The 21,701-nt window shown below is 43.5% G+C and overlaps 1 protein-coding gene and 1 pseudogene across 1 annotated transcript; both read left to right on the plus strand.

The window, feature by feature from the left end:
- Positions 1-547: 547 nt before the first annotated feature.
- LOC136499442 (WD repeat-containing protein 26 homolog) lies at positions 548-2,290 on the plus strand (annotated as a pseudogene).
- Positions 2,291-18,652: 16,362 nt separating this feature from the next.
- On the plus strand, positions 18,653-20,673 carry LOC136500946 (UDP-glycosyltransferase 73D1-like). Its single transcript, XM_066496423.1, has one exon. The coding sequence runs from the start codon at positions 18,874-18,876 to the stop codon at positions 20,404-20,406; it is 1,533 nt and encodes a 510-aa protein (XP_066352520.1). The 5' UTR covers positions 18,653-18,873; the 3' UTR covers positions 20,407-20,673.
- The last annotated feature ends 1,028 nt before the right edge of the window (positions 20,674-21,701 follow it).

The following is a 21,701-nucleotide window of genomic DNA, read 5'->3' on the forward strand; positions in this document are numbered from 1 at the left end:
CCAAAAGTCTTCATGCTACAGGTCCCTATAGTGTTTTCCTCCAACGGTAGGGTACAACACAGGCTAGATTTTTTACTGCACATGTGCAGATGAGATCGATGCTGGAGTTTGGACAAATCCAGCCAGTCCTTGTCACTTTATCAGTGACAATGCCACCAATCTTGTTGTTTTGCATAGCTTTGTCCACTGCAATTATACAATCTCTGAAACTATATAGCATTGGCCATTATTGGGAATCCTTGCAAGCAGATATATAGCAGTAGCACCCCTGTGCAAGTTCTTGCAGTCTTGACAAGGTGTCAGGAATCTAGCTACTAAATGGAGGTCACCCCGTGCCCAAACCCAAAGCCTCATTTCGTGGTCATCCCATGGCCAGTCACCAGCCACATGATTCCCATGGTGGACATCGGCTGCCTCCTCGCCGCGCACGGCGCCCCGGTCACGATCATCACCCCGCCATCCAGCGCGCAGCTCGTCCAGAGCCGCGTGGACCGCGCCAGCGCCGGGCATGGCGGCTCGGCGGGCATCAGCATTACGGTGACCGCGCATGAGTAGGGAGAACACAATTCTTCTATTTGATAGGGAGACAAAACAAGAGAGGTTAATTGAAGAGGCTAGTACAATTACTTCATTTTCTCTATCAGAAGATGGTGATTTCCTGCTTGTAAATCTTGTAAGCGAAGAGATTCATTTGTGGAAACATAAGAAATGATCCTGTTCGAGTCAACGGTACAATGGCCATAAGCGCAACCCGGTTTGTGATAAGGTCTTGTTTTGGCGGATCTGAGCAGGCGTTCATTGCTAGTGGGAGTGAAGATTCACAGGTATGATGATTGCCTTGTGACCCAGCTAATGCCTATAGAACTAATATTATGTGTGCACTTACCTTTGTTGTCTGTGTGCTGTTTTTATTAATATATGCACTGCTCCCAGACAGATGCTGTTCTAGACAATTATATTTATTGTCAGATGAGTCAAATCTAATGGAAGAATGCAGCTAACATGTTTGTCATTTGAACCATCTCATTGCATTACATTATTCTTTTGTATATGATAAAACATTCAAACATCGTGCGACACGGAAATCATTGGTTAACTCAGACGCTCTTGCAACTGGCACCTATGTCTAGGCTGGTCTCAGATTTGTTATAATTTAATATGCATACTTAATTGCTTATATCTGTCTGCACATGCTAGTTTCCACCACTTTTCTTCTATAGTTTCATACATTCGGCATGCAGCATATTTGTTGTCACTTTCTACCATGTCTTTTGACCAAATCATGCTGCTGATTTTTTTAGGCTAGGAGATGCCAATATGAATGTTATAAAGATGTTGAAATTATCCTTGTTTTTCAGCTGATTGCCTTTCTGATGAACCTAGATACATATTGTAATGGAGGGCATGTAGTGATGGCATCCATATATCTTGTAGGCAGTGGAAAATATGATACCTTGCATTTCAGTAATAAAAAAGTAAAAATGTTTACTCCCCCCTTTCAAATTGTTAGTTGTTTTTGCTTTTCCAGATACATTGTTTTTACTACGTATCTAGACATAGCTACCTAGGAAAGTCAAAAACGACTCATGGTTTGAAATGGAGGGAGTACATCTTAAAGTTGCATTGGGAAACATAAGATTTAGCCTTTGCAATGTCTAGAAGGCCTGCTGGTTGGTTGGTCCAGCCACACGGTTCATTGCATATTTTCTTTTGTACCCTGCAAGGTAATAATGTGCAAGACTTGTCATGTTTCCAGGTCTACATATGGCATAGAGCCACTGGTGATCTCATTGAGACTCTTGCTGGTCACTCAGGCACAGTCAACTGCGTAAGTTGGAACCCTACGAATCCCCACATGCTTGCATCAGCTAGCGACGATCACACAGTTTCGTATATGGGGGGCAAAGAAGGCCAATCTTAAGCGCAAGGATGTTGGGAGCAGCAACTGCAACAGTAACGGTTTCCACTCGAATGGCAATGCTCATGGCAATGGTTCGTTCACCAGTGCAACGGGAACAGCACCAAATGATTTGCCAGGGCAATGTATCCCCATGGATGGTTGACTGGCATCTGTAAATCCCCCTTTCCTTTTACTTCCCTCCTGGAAGAAGAATCGCCACCGCCATAGTGAAAACAAAAAAAAAGAAAAAAACAAAGCTGCAGCACAAAGTGTGGGGAACCTGCTGGGTTTCGTGCGCCTTCTTTCCCTTGTTCCATCATGACTGTCATCACATTTATTTCTTAATTCAAGCTGGGATGGAATTATGATATTGCTTTTGCATCTTTCATATCTTGATTTACCCTCCCTGATTGATTGTAACTGTATCTTGGTGGTGATGGTGGTTAATTCTTCTGATTGCATTTTGCCTTGAGAAGAAACAAATGTTGGCCTAGGATGCTCCGTCTAAAAAACGAGACGGAACATCTTATCATAAATTTAAATAGATTCAATTATTTGGTTCAAGGGATCAAGTGGTTTGTTTGGTTGCCATATTATTCCTTGTAAGCAAATATCTAGTGTAAATGCAAATGCAAATTTCGAAGATTTCTCAAACCAAACAACTAACCAGTGTTCTGGCATCATTGACATACCTCGTGTGTTGTAGGGAAACTTTCTTAAAAAAATAAAACTGTTGCATTTGAAGATATGGAAGTTAGAGGGCAAGGGGAGGGGCATTTAGGGCCTGTTTGGTTAAGCTGTGGAGAAGTTAGTGAGTTCTAAAAGTGAAAAAAGTTGTGAGTTATGTGTGTGAAAAAAGTTAGGCTGTTTGGTTAAAATAACTGTAAAACCAATCATCATCTCTCTCTCTCTAGAAACAATTGTAAAACATTGCTCAATTTCCACCCATTTGGAAAAATTGAAAATCAAAATCTGGGTTCAAGGTACTGCAAAAATTGTACTACGCGAAATTAGCAACTTCCTTCTGGTTCTATCGCCAAAAGCTGAGTTAAACAAAACCTTACTAAAGATATAGCCAAATAGGAACAACTTCACAAACTCTACTCTTGAAAAGGTGGAGTTGAGCTCCTAGCATCCTCTCCGGTGTTTTCGGCGTGTTGTGATGGTTAGTCAGTGACTCAAGACGGACAGTCCATTAGGACTCACCGAACCACATCATCTATGTGTGTTTGGGTGGACAGTCCGTTCACACGAGAAGGACATTCAGCCAAAACACAACAGGAACCCCATATGCGTGTAACATTCGTAGAAAATTCATTCTAAATCCAAAAACTATGAAGTAAATTTTGTTGGATCCCTTATAAAATTAGATATCATAAAACATGAGTTTGAATGGTACTTATAATTTCAACTTATATTGTAAGTGCATTTTAACTTGCTAATTGCATAGTTAATTCTCCAGAGCTTAAAAAAAATCATTAAACTAACTTTGTTAGCTTCCTTTGAGCATAGGCTATCTAGAAAACTTGTTTCTTGCATCAATGTCATTGAAAATGTGTACATAGCATCTCTTTTCAGCCTCACATGTTAACCACCCATTAGAAAGCTTTCACTTTTGCACAATGAGCACATGTACTTTTTTTTTTTTGAAAAGGCACATGTACTTTATTAGATGGACTCCCAAGAACCCTCGAACACCCTTGCAAAAGCTCTTGTCCATGCATGAACCCAAACCTCACTTAGCACCCAGAAATTCAGGAGTCCATAGTTTTCTGTGCATTGATGGATAGTCTGTCACCGTCAGGTTTAACACTTAGCTGTATTTTTACCTAGCGCACAGTCACCTTGACGGACAGTTCGTCACACCTCGACAGACAATCTATCAAGCATTCTCTCTCCAGTCCGGAGAGGGGGTGTTTTTGTGCACACCTCGACGAACAGTCAATCCGTCACTAATGGACAGCCCGTCCCACCTAGCACTTAGCGTAGTTTGGTCAGGATTCCACAGATGATCCATCAGTGCTCGACGAACATTCCGTGAGCTCCCGGCGGATAGTCCGTGGGCACACAATAGACAGTCTATCAGAGCCACTCGACACCCACATCCTTATAGCCTAAGTGTTAGGACAGCTTAGCTATGTTACCCAAGTGACCTATACATACTTGTACATCTTTTTACATGTTATACCATTCATGACCATCATGCTTACTCGTTTAAGTCCTTGCACTCATATAGGGAGTTCAAGCACAACACACCAAGCCTTTCTAGCCCTATGTTCACTCTCTCTTCTTGCATAAATGTCTTGCCTGTATAACATATCATATATCATATGCATGCGCTTATGTACACGAAGTCGGAGAGACTCGAGCAGTGGCTAAATGCATAAACATAGTAAGAAGAACCAAAGGGGAGCTAATGGTAACACAAGAAAGATATACGTTTGATATTTTGCAGTGTGTTGATATGGTCATGTGTAAGGTTCTTAACACATTCTATTTACTTGGAAAAACTCTCCATCATTGAAGGGGATAAGCTTGGACAAGAAGACTATACAAGATACAAGAGTATCGTTGGGGCACTTCAGTATGTAACGTTGACAAGGTTGGATATCTCTCTCTCTCTCTGTTAAAATGGTCTATTAATTTCTTCATTCTTCCACAACATTGCATTGGAGCGTTATGAAGAGCCTTAAAATAGGGATTGGATATACTTGAAGGGCTCTAATCAATCGGGACTTAAAATTGGGAAATTCAAATCCATGCTGGTTAGTGCATTTTTAGATCCAAATGCGGTAGGATAATCTCAGTGGCGGATCTAGGATTTGAACTCAGGGTATGCCGTCCAAAATTTTTCATATATAATTCGGTAAAACCATTTCTCAATTCGGTAATAATTATAAAATTAAACGTAATTTGATATACACACAATAAATTACATGATAAGTATGAAATTGAAAGACATAAATTTTAATATAAATAGTTCAAACGTCATATTAACAGTCCCAAATATAAACATAAAAGAGAGTATGTAAGAGACTTATCATACTACTTATCTGACTTTTTAAAACTGTTTTCTAAGGGATGTGAATGTTTCGATTATATTATCTTTATTCACTTAAAAATGCCTCTTAACAAATTCTTAATTTTGCTTTCACTAAATCATTGTAGAAAATACCCAATCAACAATTACCGTTGCCTAGCAATATCAATAGGCTTTATGTTTTTACATAAAATAAAAGAGAAGAGACAAAAGCAGAGATGGAATACCTCGGTAGCTAGCAGTCGAGATCTATGCCTAGCACGTTAGTCGCGCACGCACAGCAGCCGACCAGCAGCAGCGAAGTAGCTGGGGCGGATCCTCAATCTGACCATCTTAATCATGATTAGTGGTGATGTCGTGTCCTCGTAGCCTCGCCTGAGCGCGTGTACGGCTTCGTTGATCGGAGACGGTGGCAATCTGAGACCCAGCGGCATTGGATCGATGGACTCCTACCATAAAGTCCCGTCGTGTGGGGTCCTTCCAAGTGACGTCGTGTGGCCGTAGGCCGGTCCGTAGCTGGTATAGGCCATGTCACTGGGTGAGGTCGTGAGCCTCGAAAGTGAAAAGGCCTCACGCCGCATGGCGCAGCCTCAGTTAGTTATTTTGCAAGTTTTTCTATTTTACTACAAATAAATATACATGTATATATACTCCATACATGCTAGACCTTGGCATACCCTGTAGATCCGCCCCTGGATAATCTGATGACATACTATCTATATGAGGCTTACTTTTCTTTCTTTGGAGCAATCTTGTGTCATGGTGTGCAATGAAGAAATCAACTATCTCTAGGTCCAGAGCTAAACATAAAGCTATGGCAAATACAACTACTAAGATAATGTGCATTCACAAGCTTCTGCATGAATTGTGAATCTCAAATCCCAAAGTGCCTATCTATGTTGCTACTATATTGGGACCAAATACTTATATTTTACATTATGGTGTTTCATGCTAGGACAAACATATAGAGATTGACTATCACTTTGTGGGAGAACAAGTTGGGTCAAGCAAGTGGATATAAGATTCATCATCTCGGCAAATAATCAAGTGGATAATGGGTTTACCAAACCATTGGTGTCTCAGGAATTAGCTCCTCATGTCACGACTGTGATTGATGGACCCATTTCTACAATGTGACTAAATTGTCATGCATCTTGGCGGCGTAAGTCTTGTGATGCATGGAAGCTTAGACTTTTAGGGCCTATTTGGACCCCTACAACTAATGGTTAGCTGCTAATTAGCTAAGAACATGTTTAGATTCTCATCTAATAAGCTTAACTAATGTCTTACCTACCACCCAGCTAACAGTTAACTTAACTATTAGCTAGTTTCCTTTAGCTAACACAACTAATAATTAGCTTGCTGGATCCAAATGAGGCCTTAGTAGCTGATTTTTTTTAAGAGCATGTGTGGCACCTAGAGATGGAAATACGGACCGCTCAGTTATTTGTCATGAGGAATTCGATCCCTATTAGGGGATGGGGCACTTTAATTCCCACAGTGATTGAAACAGGAAAAAATTGTTCCCATCCATCGGGTTCGCAGGGATGGGGATGGTGGGGAACCATCCTCCGTCCCCATTCCCCACGAACTCGCTCTTACTCTAAATTAGCCCTTTTTGACATGTTGAAATCCTATAAAACTCAACACATAGCCTAGTATAAATATCAAACTAAATCCTAAAGTAGGTGTCTCTTGTAATACGAAGTCTTGCTTGCTTAATATATATTGATTTGGCACCATAAATTTGCTTTTGACATCTAATATTGCATTTTGTAACGGGGACAGGTCCACACGGGTATAAATTCCCTCATCCTTGCACAGGGATGATGGTGATGTGAGAAAAAGCTTCCCTACGAGCACTAGCGGGTACGGGGACCGAGATGGGGAGCTATCCCCCGACAAGGGATTCCCTATTGACATCCCTAGTGGCACTCGTGCGTTGATACCTATATAACTCTTTTGAGTATAATATTCAGGATTTCCCTAGTATTAGATTCATTAGCAGAGCCATGATTGAAATAGAGCTCGAGCGAGACTTAAGACACCGATTAGATCATATGTTTCGAAACTTTCGAGTATAGGTTCTGCGATGAAGGGCTATGCACGTGTAGGCGACGTAGCCTAGGCAGGCGCTCAGGGTCACCGGCCCTGGGTCTGCCACTAATCAGATTCATGCCACTGAAAATTTTGAAAATGAGGCATTAGACCCTGTTTGGATTCATTGGCTACTAATAGTTAGCTAGACTAGCTAACTAGCTAGACTATGCCTTCAAAAAATAGTTAGCTAGACTATAGCTCACATATATATAGCTAAAATTAGCTAGCTAACTATTAGTTGCTATTAGCTAGTTTGGTCAAACTAATAATTAATGAGATTTTTGTTAGTTAGGTATTAACAATTAGCTAGACTTTTAGCTGAACCTATTTGATCTAAAGGAGCTAACTATTAGCACCTAATAACTATTATCACACTGTTCAAAGAATTTATTACTATGGCTCAATGCTGGCGTCACTCTGGTTCCCCGCCGGCCGGCTCCTACCTGGAGCCCAGCCACTGGGCTACATGCCGATCCACATGCACTGGAATCTTTGACTACTATAATGTTTTCCTCCAACAGTAGGCTACACAAACACAGACAAAAAATTTAACTGCATTCGTGCAAATGATATCGATGCAGATCTTATATCTTCTAGTATACATTATGGAGTTTGGACACATCCAACCAATCCTTATCAGTTAATAGTTCAGGCTATGCAAAACGACAATGCATATGTCGCCACCAATCTTAAATTTTGCTTAGCTTTGTCCACTGCAATTCTCTGAGACTAATCTATACAAGGTCTGCTAGCAGAAGCAAACATGGATTGGTATCCTCACAAGCAGTAGCGAAGAAGTTGTTGCAGTGTTGACAAGGTGTCAGGAGTACAGGGAATGGAGGTCACCATGTGCCCCAAGCCTCATTTCGTGGTCATCCCATGGGCAGTCACCAGGCACATGATTCCCATGGTGGACAGAGCTAGGGCTGCCTCCTCAGTCGACCACATCCCATGGACCATGGTAAAACACTCTATTTACTTGGAAAAACTCTTCATCATTGAAGGAGATAAGCTTGGACAAGAAGGCTATATAAGATCCAAGAGTATCGCGGGGCACTTCAGTATGTAACGTTGACAATGACAAGGATGTATATCTCTTTCCCTGTTAAAATGGTCTATTAATTTCTTCATTCTCCCACGACATTGCACTGGAGCGTTGTGAAGAGCCTTAAATTAAAATAGGGATAGATATACTTGAAGGGCTCTAATCAATCGGGACTTTAAATAGGGAAATCCAAACCCACGCTGGTTAGTGCATTTTCATATATAATACTTCGGCAGCATATTAATCGTGTACTAGGATTTTTTGCCTTAGAAAAATCATATCTTCCTTGTGTGGTGTTGGATAAAGATATTTTATATATGAAAATTGTAGGTTTCAACGAAATCTATAAATTCCTAGTTTTGAGTTTTGTTATTCAAGGTCGTTAAGATGCTAAAAAATAATATAAAGTTTTAGCAATATATTAATTGTGTTTTGTATCAAATTTTATAAAAAACATCTAAACAACTTCAAATAAATAATATGAAAACTAAAAAGTTGTAGATCTCATCGAGCGCTACAACTTTCATATACAACTAACTTGTTAGCTTCCTATGAGCATAGGATATCTAGAAAACATGTTTCCTGCATCTGTCATTGCAAATGTGCACATGCCATCTCTTTTAAGCCTTACATGTTAATAACCCAACATTAGAAATCTTTCACTTCTACACAATGAATACATCCACTTTGTTAGATGGACTCCCAAGAACCCTAGAACACCCTTGCACAAGCTCTTGGCCATGATGAACTAACCCAAACCACACTTAGCACCCATGAAATAAAAAAATGCACGATTTCTATGCACCGACGGACTGTCCGCCATGCACGACGAATAGTTCGTCAGATCTCACACTTAGTTATTTTTCACCTAGCCCATAGTCACCTTGATGGACAATCCGTCACACCTCGACGGATAGTCCGTGGAATATTGTCGCTCTAGTTCAAAGACAGGTGTTTTGGTGCATTCCCTGACAGACAGTCTGTCTTTCACTGACGGTCAGTTCATCCCACCTTGCACTTAGCACAGTTTGGTCAGGACCCCATGGATGATTCGTCAGTGCTCGACAAACCACTACTACAGAAAAATTTTTGCGCGGCGTTTGGCTTTGCAGCTCCGAGGTGGGCGAGCTGGTTGCCTGCCTCCGTTCCGCCGATCAAGTGCCCGCCTCGGTTAATCATTAACGGAGGCGGGCCGCACAACGCGTCTGCCTTGGTTAATCCACGATTAACCGAGGTGGTTGCCTTACAACAACTGCCTCTGTTAATGGATTAACCAAGGCGGACACCGTAAGTCAACCGCCTCGGTTAATTGATTATTTTCGGAGGCGGTCGTTTTAAGCGTTCGCCTCCATACGTAAATTGATTTACAGAGACGGATGTCTTAAGATGTCCGTCTCGATTAATGGTTGCAACAAAAAAATAATTCATAAATTTGTTATATGAACTTCGATGAAGATAAACTTTATATCAAAATTATAGCTCTCAACGAGATCTATAACTTTGTAGTTGAAAAGTTTTTGAATGGAAACTATTTTTGTTCCCAAAATATTGTTGTAAGTGCAGATATTTTGAAATTTAATATTTAAAATGATCAAACGATCTCAGATGTTGACATGGTCTATATAGTTATAGTTCTCAATACAAATTATAACTTTGTAGTTGAAAAGTTTTTAATTTAAAAATGTTTAGAGTCCCAAATATGTGTTCAAAGGTTATAGATTTTGAAATTTAAAATTTAGAATTCATAAACTATCTCAAATATTCACATAGTTAATACCAAAGTTCTAGTGGCCAACTGTGGCAGAACCGTCTAATCTAATGCCTCATAGAGTACTTGTCTTCCATTAGACACTAGGTACCCAAAAGAGGACACTAAACTACACAGCTCCGTCGAGCACACCCCAAGGGAGAACTCGAAAATCCATATTTTTTTCATCAGGATCATAAATGAGAGAATAAAACTTACAACATTCTTAAGTCATTTCTTACATCCCTTTATTACAGTAGCAGAATATTACCTCAATTGATTATAACAGTGGAATATAACAATATTATCAGAGTTACAGAGGAAGCAGGATTAACAGGATTAATTTAATAACATGGTGGAGCATTAACATAGTGGACATTTCTATACAAGAGATGCTAACAGATTTTATATCTTTTCTTATAAAAACCTTTAGTGAGGGTGATAAATAAACACTACGGTCGTAGCGTGAAAGAAATCCTCTCTGAGCCCACCAGAAGGTTTCCACACACAAGAGTTAGCTCTAAGTATCCTCCAATCACCTATAACAGGAGAATAAAACCCTGTGTACTCGATTGTACTCAACAAAACTTACTCGACAGGAGGAAAATAAAAGACTTCAATGATATGCAAGGCTTATTTGGCTTGTGGGTTATTGCATCTGCAGAAACATTACTAAACGCGCGTCCTTATATTCTATTTTATTAGCAGTTATTATTAGTTCATTAACTAACCATTCTATGTAAGCACCTATGCTACTTCCAAGCAAGTGGTAAGCAGTCAGAACTATTTTACCATCTTTTAAGTTCCAGTTCTTACTACGGTGTTAGACCATAGCCAAGTCATACCGTCTCATAGAAATGATGATTTGTGAACTAATGTATCCTAGCTAGGTACCCCAAAACACATGTCCTGTTTGTACCCTAGGCACAAACAAGACCAATCCATTCCACTTCTATCACGGGGTCTAGGTCCCCGTCCAAACTTGGACTCCAAGCCCCTACACTTGAGACCTGGTTTCAGTATGGTGCTTCGACCTCCACCTTTCCCCGCCTCCAATCAGGCGGTCTGGAAAGAGTCAGAACCCACGACAAGAGCATAACGAGCCTTCCCACTCTCATAAGTAAGTATGTGCTCAGGATAATAAGTCTATGACCTGACTACCATCCACAACAACGGACGGTCCTCAATCGACATAGGTGGAACAAGTGCAATCTAAGCCTCGCTCGAATGCCTAACCAAGATCAGATCCAAAGTACCATTCCACCCGATCTCCAATTATCATCCATATATGTATTCCATGTGATAGTAATATAGTAACAATAATAATATCTTTCCTATCTCTCGCGAGTGACAAGTAATCACTCGACTTCTACCGGATCCTATAGCATAGCAATCTACACAATGCTAAAATACTAGTAGGACTCATACGGTGAGGATATATACATGCAAGTGGTTTCATTCAGCTCCTTAAAACTTAATGCACAAGCATAAATTAAAGTGCAGAATAATAGGGGTTATGCACCGGGGTTTGCATGGGTATGATATAACCAAAAGTTAGCATTCCATCATGGTGACATGATCATCAAGGCACCATCTTTTCCGCTACTTCGGTCGACTCCATGATCCATCGTTGTTCCTATTATGATATGCGTGGATGCAACGCAGGGACGTAAATAATCAACGCCAACTGCAACTCTAAAATACGATTACGCTCCATAAGCTAACGAGCTAGCTTTAATGACTAACGTACTAGTCTATGTACCCACATCGTCAAGTAAGACTTCACCTCCAAAAAATGTTTTAGTTCTAAAATCCCAAAGTGTTTTGGCATTTTATTGATTAAACAGATATTTTCGAACTAGGGCTCATTTAGCTACCTTAGCAAACTAATTATTATGGAGCTACAAAAATTACAGTGAGCACCTAGTAATATTAGGAATTTACTGTGAAAGTTTCAGAGCCAACATTACCACCAATTTATCATAAAAATTCCTACAAGTTTATATCTTATAATATTAAGCATCTTAAATTAATTAAATAACTCCTGAAAATACTATAAAACTATGTGAACAAAATATACTAGCAGATAGATTATGATTTTAGGAACTTAATAAAATTAGTTTCATGATTTTTGGTTGACTACACAATTTTATATTGAATTTATAAGTTTACCTTAGAAACTAAATTAGAAAATACCTTAGAAAAAGGAAAGGGCCAGCAGCAGCCCAATCTGGCCCGGCAAACCAGTGCGGCATGGCTACGCGCGCGTCGCGGTGGCCTAGTATGGCCCAAGGCCGGGGCGCCCGCACGCGTTGGTTGTTTTACAGAAAACCCCTCGAGCTTCTAGAGATTTATGTGAATGCTATGTGCACTATTCCTACCAACAGTGGTTTGCGATCAAACCCTCAGATGTTTTCACCTTTACCACGGGGAGGTCCCTGGAAACCCCGCATGCGCCGACAACATAAGACGGTTACGTCGGGCAACCTAGGCGTGCTACGACGGAAGTAAGGGTCCGACCATCATCTACAACTAAACGCGCAAGGATGAAGGTGGTTAGGGACTCAGAGGCGCACTGTCATAGGCTGCAGCAGCGAGCGGCTATCCACAGTGATTGCGCGACTGTTCCAGCGGCCTAAGGTTCTATCGCGGTGATAGAGATAGCTGGTAAGCACCAGTAGCTCACCGGAATTCGCGCTGCGGTGTCTTTTGAGGCAGAGGAGTGCTGAGGTAGCCTGGCCACGTGCGCGCAGTGATATCGGCGACGCTCCAAGGTTGACCCCAACGCGTTAGGTCCTCACTCACGTCGTTCTTGGTCAAATGAAGATGAGCAACAACACAAGGGGACCGAGATGAGCTTATAGGACCAACTAGTTGAACCCCTACCGAGGGGTAGGGCCTTACCCCAAGTCATGCTCTATTTCGGAGGCATGATGACCGACGTCCGTGGAAACACTAAATTCGTCCGTGCCGAGGCACGACAAAGCCTCGATAGGGGTCGCCTGGCTAGCTGACTCCCTAGGCCACTTGCTAGTGCAAGGCATTGAACTATGAAGGTTAGAGCTAAGCGAATCGAGAGGCAGAGCACGTGGTGCACCCACTGTTGTCATGTCATGGAGAAAAGCATGTGGATGAGCTCTAGCGGTAGGGCATGTTAAAGCGGGCTCCGGTCGACGGTGGCAGAGCAAGCTCGTGCACACAGGTGATGAGACCAGGCGGCTTGGAGCGACGCGCTTGAATTGGAGCGACCGGACCCAAGCAGGTCATACCGGTGTCGGCTAGCGAGGGCAAACACGGCAGAGGGACATCACCATCGCCCCTACAACCAAGGTCATTGGCCTAGACACGGCGGCATTAGCACCTGCCTAGAGTCTCGATGCGGTACATAGAATGAAAGGTGGGGTGAGTGCCACGTCATCAAGGTGGCGACCGCCGCAGCTCTGCCATGCCCCCGCACATGCATCAGTGGCTTAACATTGGCGCTGACATACCACGTCAATGGGACCAGACCACCGCTAGCTGGGTTAGGCCACGCTAGGCCTAGGCACAGCGTGGCATTGGCCAAATGCACGCGCGGGGCGATGGCCATGGCTTGATTGCGATGTGACCTAACATCAACCGCGTTGTGCCCGTGGTGACCGCAAAAACCGTCCGAATGGCTGACCTAGGTTTTAAAGCATAGCAAAAGTTACTAACGACCACGGTTGAGGTTCAACTAACTCTCCTATCGTAAAGTCCACATTGCCAACGTCCTAGCAACGCCATCGCCATGACCAGAGAGCAACCAGGGAAGGAGATAGATGGATGCCAATATGAGCTCGTCGCGCCGAACGCTAGTTCACGAATAGAGCGCCCACAATATGATTTCACACATTTTAACGACGTTTGAGCAATTTAAAGGAGGGCAACGCGACGTACAACACACCCACGACCCACACCATACCCAAGTACTCACTTAAAAGCAAATAACAATACCAAAACATGAAACTAGTGTTTAAGTATTTTAGCTAGAACTTAAACATCAAAATAGCATTGTCTACCACCCTTCCATACTTAGAAATGTTAAGGGTTTTCAGTTGGGACTAAGTAGCCCATAACTCTTTTGTTACAATTTTTAAAAGGCCTAGACCTTATTCATTTTGACCCATAAGCATTTCACACAATATTCCATACTTCATACTAACCCATAGGAGCAAAACATTTAAGCACTCTTTAATTATTTCACTCAATATAATTCACCAAAAATGACACTTTAACTATAATTTCGACTTCTTGCTGATTTAACGAAAAGTTCTACTTAAATTTCGGATTTGATTTTTGAGCTCCCAAAACACTAGTTAACAATATTTATTTTCCAAAAGTTAAAGTTACATTTGCATCTACTAAATTTATACTTCGATTTTTTTAAGTACTAAATACAAGTTATGTTTTATTTTTGTTTATAGAAATTATTTTTTGTGCCAAACAATTAAAACTACTTTTCCTATTCTTCTTGTTAGGATTTTCATTAGCACATTTACGCACTGAGTACATTAACTTAGATATTTATTTGATTTTTCTCAACCATAAAAATGAGTCGCAATAGAATTGGTTTATCATCTCACGTGCGTTATAAGTTTTTTTTAAAACCTGAAAACTTGTTTGGCTAATTCCTCTCCGACCTAAATTTCGGTGCTAAGCAAGCTCATAACACCAGGGTTGTTACATCGACCTGATCTACATGTTCGATATTGACAAGTTTTTAATTTGAAGTCATCTAGAGTGTGAAATATGTGTTTGAAATTCAAATGTTTTGAGGTTCAATTTTTTGAATTTTTTAAACTATCTCTGATGGAGATACATTCTATATCAAAGTTGGAGTACTTGATAAGATTTAAAACTTTGTAGTTAAATTCTTTTTTCATTTGAGTTCATTTAGTAGCCAAAATATCCAATATAAGATTATGAAATATTCATATAAAAAGATAGCATATTATATATGAACATAAATGGGTGTGCAGTGCAGTGGTAGAGACACGGTAGTGTTGAGTGCCACGTCCTGAGTTCAACTCTCCAAAGTTGCAAGTTAACCAACCGTCTCCGTAGGTCTGGATTAACCATGACCTTTGGATGGAGGCGGATGGTTTGCCAGCCTCCGTTAATTCATTTTACCCATCTCGATTAAGTTTTATGTAGTAGTGAACATTCCATGAGGTCTCGATGGATAGTCTGTCGGCACACAGTGGACAGCTCATCAAAGCCACTCGACACCTGCATCCTTATAGCCTAAGTGTTAGCACACCTTAGCTATGTTGCCCAAGTGACCTATACATACTTGTACATCCATTTTACATGGCATGCCATTCATGAGCATCATCCTTACTTGTTTAAGCCCTTGCACTCATATAGGAGTTCAAGCACACCACACCAAGCTTTCCTAGTCCTATGTTTTCTATCTTCTCTCTCTAGCCTCTTTGCATATTGTCTCGCCTATATAACATATCATACATCATATGCATGTGCTCAGGTACACCAAGTCAAAGAGAAGTCGAGCAATGGCTAAATGCATAAACGTAGTAAGAACCAAAAGCGGAGCTAATGGTAGCACAAGAAAAATATGCATGTGATATTTTGCAGTGTGTTGATATGGTCACGTGTAAGCATCTTAACACATTGCTGTTTACCTAGAAAAACTCTCCATGGAGATAAGCTTGGACAAGAAGACTAGCAATACAAGATACAAGTGTATCATTGGGGGACTTCAGTATCTAACGTTGACAAGGCTGGATCTCTTTCTCTGTTACAGTTGTCTACCAATTTCTTCCATTCTCCCACAACGTTGCATTAGAGCACTGTGAAGAGCCTTAAAATAGGGATTGGATATACTTGAAGGGCTCTAATCAATCGGGACACAAAATAGGGAAAATACAAATCCATGTTGGTTAGTGCCTTTTTCATATGCTGATTAGGCAGGATATTTTTCGAGGAATATTGCGTCATGGTGTGCAATGAAACAAGCAACTATCTCTAGGGCAAATACAACTATGCATTCACAAGCTTATGCATGAATTGTGAATCTCACATCCCAAAGTAGCCTATTATATTGGGACCAAATACTTATATCTGCCTGGTATTAAATTGGCTTCTGCTGATTTATATGGCTGGTTTGTTGTGAGAGAAAAATATTATTCCACAGCTGATTTATACGGATTAAAGGCGGCTGAATAGCACAAGCGAATAGAGTATATAGAGATTGACTATCACTTTGTGGGAGAATAAGATGGGTCAAGCAACTTGATATAAGATTCATCAACTCGACAAATCAAGTGGATGATGGGTTTACCAAACCATTGGCGTCTTAGGAACTAGCTTCTCATGGCACGGCTGTGATTGATGGACCCATTTCTACAATTTGTAAATTGTCATACATCGGTAATTATATTATTATTCTTTTTTTTTTGTGAAGGCGTAAGTCTTGTGATGCATGGAAGCTTAGACTTCTGTTTGTATCCCTACAACTAATAATTAGCTGCTAAAATTAGCTAAGAACTTATTTGAATCCTTAAATAGTAAGCCTAGCTAATGGCTTACCTATCACCCGGCTAACAATTAGCTATTTGGTTTCTTTTATCTAACACTGTTTGTAGTCAGTTGGGAGGATCCAAATGGAGTTTATAATCGTTTTTTAATAATTGCATGTGTGGCATCCGTGCGGTGGTACTTATAACTCTTTCGAGTAGATTTTTCCAGTGTCAGATTCACACCACTATTTTTTTTTTGAAAATGAGTCAGGCTCTGTTTGAATCTGTTAGGTAATAATAGTTATTAGCTAGCTAATAGATCAAACATAGCTAATACTCTCTCCGTCCATTAGTCTAAATCAACTTAGCAAAATCTACTTTTCCACAAGTCTAAATCGTCTAAGCGCTGCTCTCCCATTTCTCTTTGTTTCCTATGCTCACAGCTCCTCGAATGCAAGGCCACTTGAATACGGCTATGTTCGGTTAGATGGGACTAGAGACTAGTGAGCCAATTTTAATTCTAAATAGTCTCTACTTTGTCAAATAGGGGGATTGTTAGAGGGACTAAAGTGGATTTGGGTTGTAGTCTCTCGAGGGGTGGCTATTTGGAACTGTTAGCCCAATTTGACACCCCGTGTCCCTCCCTCTCTCATCTTTATTGCGTCGAGACCATCCCTACCCAGGGTATTTTAGTCTTTGTTCAGCAGCTTTAATGTCCTTTAATCCTTTCTAGTCCCTAAAATCAAACATTATAGGAGACTAAAGTTTAGCACCTATTTTACAGAGCAAGTATAATAATAGACTGTAAGCTGGCTAAATGCTGAGGTGGAAGAAAGAGGAGAAGCGGGTTGTAGGCTTACAGCCAGCTTAGGCACAACAAACAAAAACTTTATGAGAGAGACATGTGAACCATGTATTAACAGTGAAGAGCTAACAAACCTTACAGCCAACAGTCGGCTATATTAGAGCAAGGCTAATAATATAGTCAGCCATTGGCTGCAAGGATCCTTGCAGCCTACTTCTCATCCACACGTATAATAGTTAGCTCTTCAGCATTAATACATGACCCACCTATCTCTCTCACAGAGTTTGTCGGTTCTTGTGTCTAAGCCGACTGTAAGCTTACAACCTGCTTCTCTTCTCTCTCCTTCATGTCGGCGTTCAGACTACTTACAACCGCTATTATACTTGCTCTTAGTCCTGCTCTCAAATGCATGTGAGGCCGTGTGGGGCTAGGTAGGTGAGCGTACCGGCATCACTGCACGCTTACTTCGAAAATGAACAAAAGCCAGAGAATTTAAAGAGGAGCATGACCACTAAATGAAAATCTTCCACGCTTTGGTGCTCCTTGTCCGCGGTGCGAGAGACTAATACGATTTAGACTGTTGGACGACGGAGGGAGTATCTTAGGGAGTGTTCGGCTGGAAAAAAGCCGGCTTATTCGGATTATTTTTTCAGTCGGAGCAGTGTTTTTCTCTCACAACATTTCAGTATAAACAATGTTTTCTAGCATGAATCTCAGCCGAACACTCTCTTAGCTAGCTAACTATTAATTGGTTGGGTCCAGTTAATGAGATACTAGTTGTTAGTTGTGTATTACCTAACAAATACCTAGGCTATTAGCTTTCGATTTGTTTGGATCCAAACAAGCTACTCCATCCGTCCAAAAAAAAAATGCAATTAAGCGTTCCGTGCGGACAATGGCGGATGCAGAACAGGATTGAAAGGGCTGGTCTCTTCTTCTTCCCCTCGCTCTCTCCATTTTTTTCTTTCCTCCACCTCTTCTTCTCCCTCACCCTTATCATATTTCCATTGATGCACTAGCTATAGTGGGTTTATCATATTTCCATTGATGCACTAGCTATAGTGGGGGCTGGAGCCCCCCTTAGATCTGCCCCTGCGTGTGGATCAAGTTTGCTAAAATTTGACCAAATTTATAGTAAATATTATTAGCATTTATGTATCTAAATAAATTTATTATAAAAATTTATTCTATAACTAATCCAATGATATTAACTTTGTATGCTCAATGTAAGTACTTTTTTATAATTTTTTGTCAAAATAAATTATTTGACTTCTCAAAAAACGAGAATCACATTCTTTTATAGATCGCGTTGGGCACAGCTCTTACCGACTGTAGCTGCACTGTAGCGCGGAGTCGAGGAAGGTGCAAATCGTGGCTCCAGCGGCTCTTCTTCTCAATTCATTTGTTATCTCCAAATCCCAAAAGTCTTCATGCTACAGGTCCCTATAGTGTTTTCCTCCAACGGTAGGGTACAACACAGGCTAGATTTTTTACTGCACATGTGCAGATGAGATCGATGCTGGAGTTTGGACAAATCCAGCCAGTCCTTGTCACTTTATCAGTGACAATGCCACCAATCTTGTTGTTTTGCATAGCTTTGTCCACTGCAATTATACAATCTCTGAAACTATATAGCATTGGCCATTATTGGGAATCCTTGCAAGCAGATATATAGCAGTAGCACCCCTGTGCAAGTTCTTGCAGTCTTGACAAGGTGTCAGGAATCTAGCTACTAAATGGAGGTCACCCCGTGCCCAAACCCAAAGCCTCATTTCGTGGTCATCCCATGGCCAGTCACCAGCCACATGATTCCCATGGTGGACATCGGCTGCCTCCTCGCCGCGCACGGCGCCCCGGTCACGATCATCACCCCGCCATCCAGCGCGCAGCTCGTCCAGAGCCGCGTGGACCGCGCCAGCGCCGGGCATGGCGGCTCGGCGGGCATCAGCATTACGGTGACCGCGCTCCCGTTCCCGGGCGCCGAAGCCGGCCTGCCGGAGGGCTGCGAGAGGCTGGACCACGTCCCCTCGGTCGACCTCGTGCCCAACTTCTTCGACGCCAACGCGCAATTTGGTGACGCCGTGGCGCGGCACTGCCGCCGCCTCCTCACGCACCGGCGGCCGAGCTGCATCGTCGCCGGGATGTGCAACACGTGGGCGCACGGCGTGTCGCGTGAGCTCGGCGCGCCCTGCTTCATCTTCCATGGCTTCGGCGCGTTCGCTCTGCTGTGCTGCGAGTATCTGAACACGCACAAACCGCACGAGGGCAAGTCGCTGGACGAGCTCATCGACGTCCCGGTCCTGCCGCCGCCTTTCGAGTTCAAGTTCGCCAGGAGGCAGCTGCCGCTACAGTTCCTGCCTTCCTGCTCCATTCCGGAGCACCGCCTTCGAGAGCTCCGGGAGTTCGAGATGGCCGTGGACGGCATCGTCGTGAACAGCTTCGAGGAGCTGGAACACGACTCGGCCGCGCGCCTCGCGGCCGCCACGGGCAAGACCGTGCTCGCCGTCGGCCCCGTCTCGCTGTGCGGCGGCGGCGCACGCGCACCTCCTAGCCTCCTCGACTTCCGGGCCGCCAGCTCGGTCGACGATGACTCCAGACGGTGCGTGGCATGGCTGGACGCCAAGAAAGCCGAGTCGTCGTCGTCCGTGCTCTACGTCAGCTTCGGCAGCGCCGGCCGCATGCCGCCGGCGCAGCTGATGCAGCTCGGGCGGGCGCTCGTGTCGTGCTCCTGGCCTGTCCTCTGGGTCATCAAGGGCGCGGACACGTTGCCCGACGACGTCAGCGAGTGGCTACAGTGCAACACCGATGGCGGCGACGGCCAGTGTCTCGTGGTTCGCGGGTGGGCGCCGCAGGTCGCCATTCTGGAGCACCCGGCCGTCGGCGGCTTTCTGACGCACTGCGGGTGGGGCTCCACGCTGGAGAGCGTCGCCGCGGGCGTGCCCATGGCCACCTGGCCGTTCTCCGCTGAACAGTTCCTGAACGAGAAGCTGATCGTTGGCGTGCTCGGCATCGGAGTGTCTGTCGGCGTGACGAAGCCCACGGAGGGCGTGCTGACCGGCGCCAAAGATGGCGGCGGCGCCGGCAAGGCGAAGGCGGATGTGGCAATGGAGCAGGTGAAGCGAGCGCTGGATATGCTGATGGATGGAGGAGCGGATGGGGAGGCAAGGAGGACGAAAGCTACGGAGCTGAAGGCCAAAGCGAAGTCTGCTTTGGAGCATGGAGGATCGTCATATATGAATCTGGAGAAGCTCATACAATTTGCAGCTTAGCTTGAAAATGGATTGGTCTAGCCTGGTCAGTTTCAGCACGCAGATTAGTTTATTTCTGCGTAATAAAGGTTAAGAAACTAGGACTGCAATAAGCAGACGGGGTACATGTAGGTTTCAGGAACGCTGTTGCTTCGCTGCAGGCTGGGCAATCTCTGTCCAGGATTGCAACTGGGCAGTAGTTGAAAAACGGAAACATCAAAGAGTTGGAGTTTGGATTGAAGATCAGTGACTCATATGCGTTGCCTAAGATTTAGTCATTTTCATGTATATGGCCCAGTGGCGGACCCAGGATTCGTCCAAGACTAAGGCCAAATTGTGGCGGCCAAAACCCAAAAACGACACCATAGACTGTAAACTCTATATGGCCCATCGTCCACTACCATGTCCTCGGTAACAACTCCTAACTTAGAGAACATAAAAATGTTATTAATAAGAAAAGGCCAAAAGGGGCAAGCAAAATATTAAACTTATTTAAAGTTGAGACTTGTTATTGTGCTTGGGGTTCCTCCCTAAACAAAAATTGCCAGCTGTTGATTATGAAAAATAATAATTAATTATCATTAAGGGTGATTTAGTACTTTAGTCTCTAAGTGTCGCGGTTCTTTCAGTCTCCCTGTATCGTGGCCCCCACCTGCACCCGGTGGCTGCCACCGCCTCCCTGGCTGGCTGGGTCACCACTGCCCACGTGGGCTTGTAGTACGGGTGTGGGCGCGCGTCGCCATCGCCGGCTTACTGGTCCTCAACGTCATCTGGAGAATGACGAGCGTGTGAGGCGGCTGAAGGTAGCCTCATCCATGGTGAAGCGGATTCACGACGACGTCGCAGATTCAATTCCACCCTCACCGGCATCACCACGCCAGCCGTATATCGTCCGCGCGTGCCTCGCAGTGCCACCCGCCGTGCTGCGCTGCCGACCGTCCGCCTGCCACTGCCGCTCCCGCGCCAACACTCGCTGCGTATGCAGCCTCCGGAGAAATTCAACAGAGCTCGGGATCTCGCCAACCTCGACACGCTTTTCTTACAGGTGAACGGGCTCGCCGGCGCACGACCGTTGCATGACACCACATCCTTCTACGCCAGCCACCGCTCCTTGCCGGGCTCCTCCACACGCCTCGCCACCACCGGGAGCAGCTCCGAGCTTCGGCGTCAGGCGCGCCCACCTATCCTCCTGCCCATACTCCACGCCTCCTGCTTCGCCGCCTCCCAGGGCAAAGTGTAGCTGCCATTTGGCCCGCTACGTTGGCTCCGTGGCTCGTGCTCTTGTCGCATGCGGTAGAACCGCAGAAGATGGACGG

This window comes from Miscanthus floridulus, chromosome 13, assembly GCF_019320115.1.
Source record: "Miscanthus floridulus cultivar M001 chromosome 13, ASM1932011v1, whole genome shotgun sequence".
Lineage (NCBI taxonomy): Eukaryota > Viridiplantae > Streptophyta > Magnoliopsida > Poales > Poaceae > Miscanthus > Miscanthus floridulus.

Coding starts and splice junctions, on each gene's coding strand:
- LOC136500946 (XM_066496423.1), top strand. CDS start 18,874: ATGGAGGTCACCCCGTGCCCAAACCCAAAGCCTCATTTCGTGGTCATC.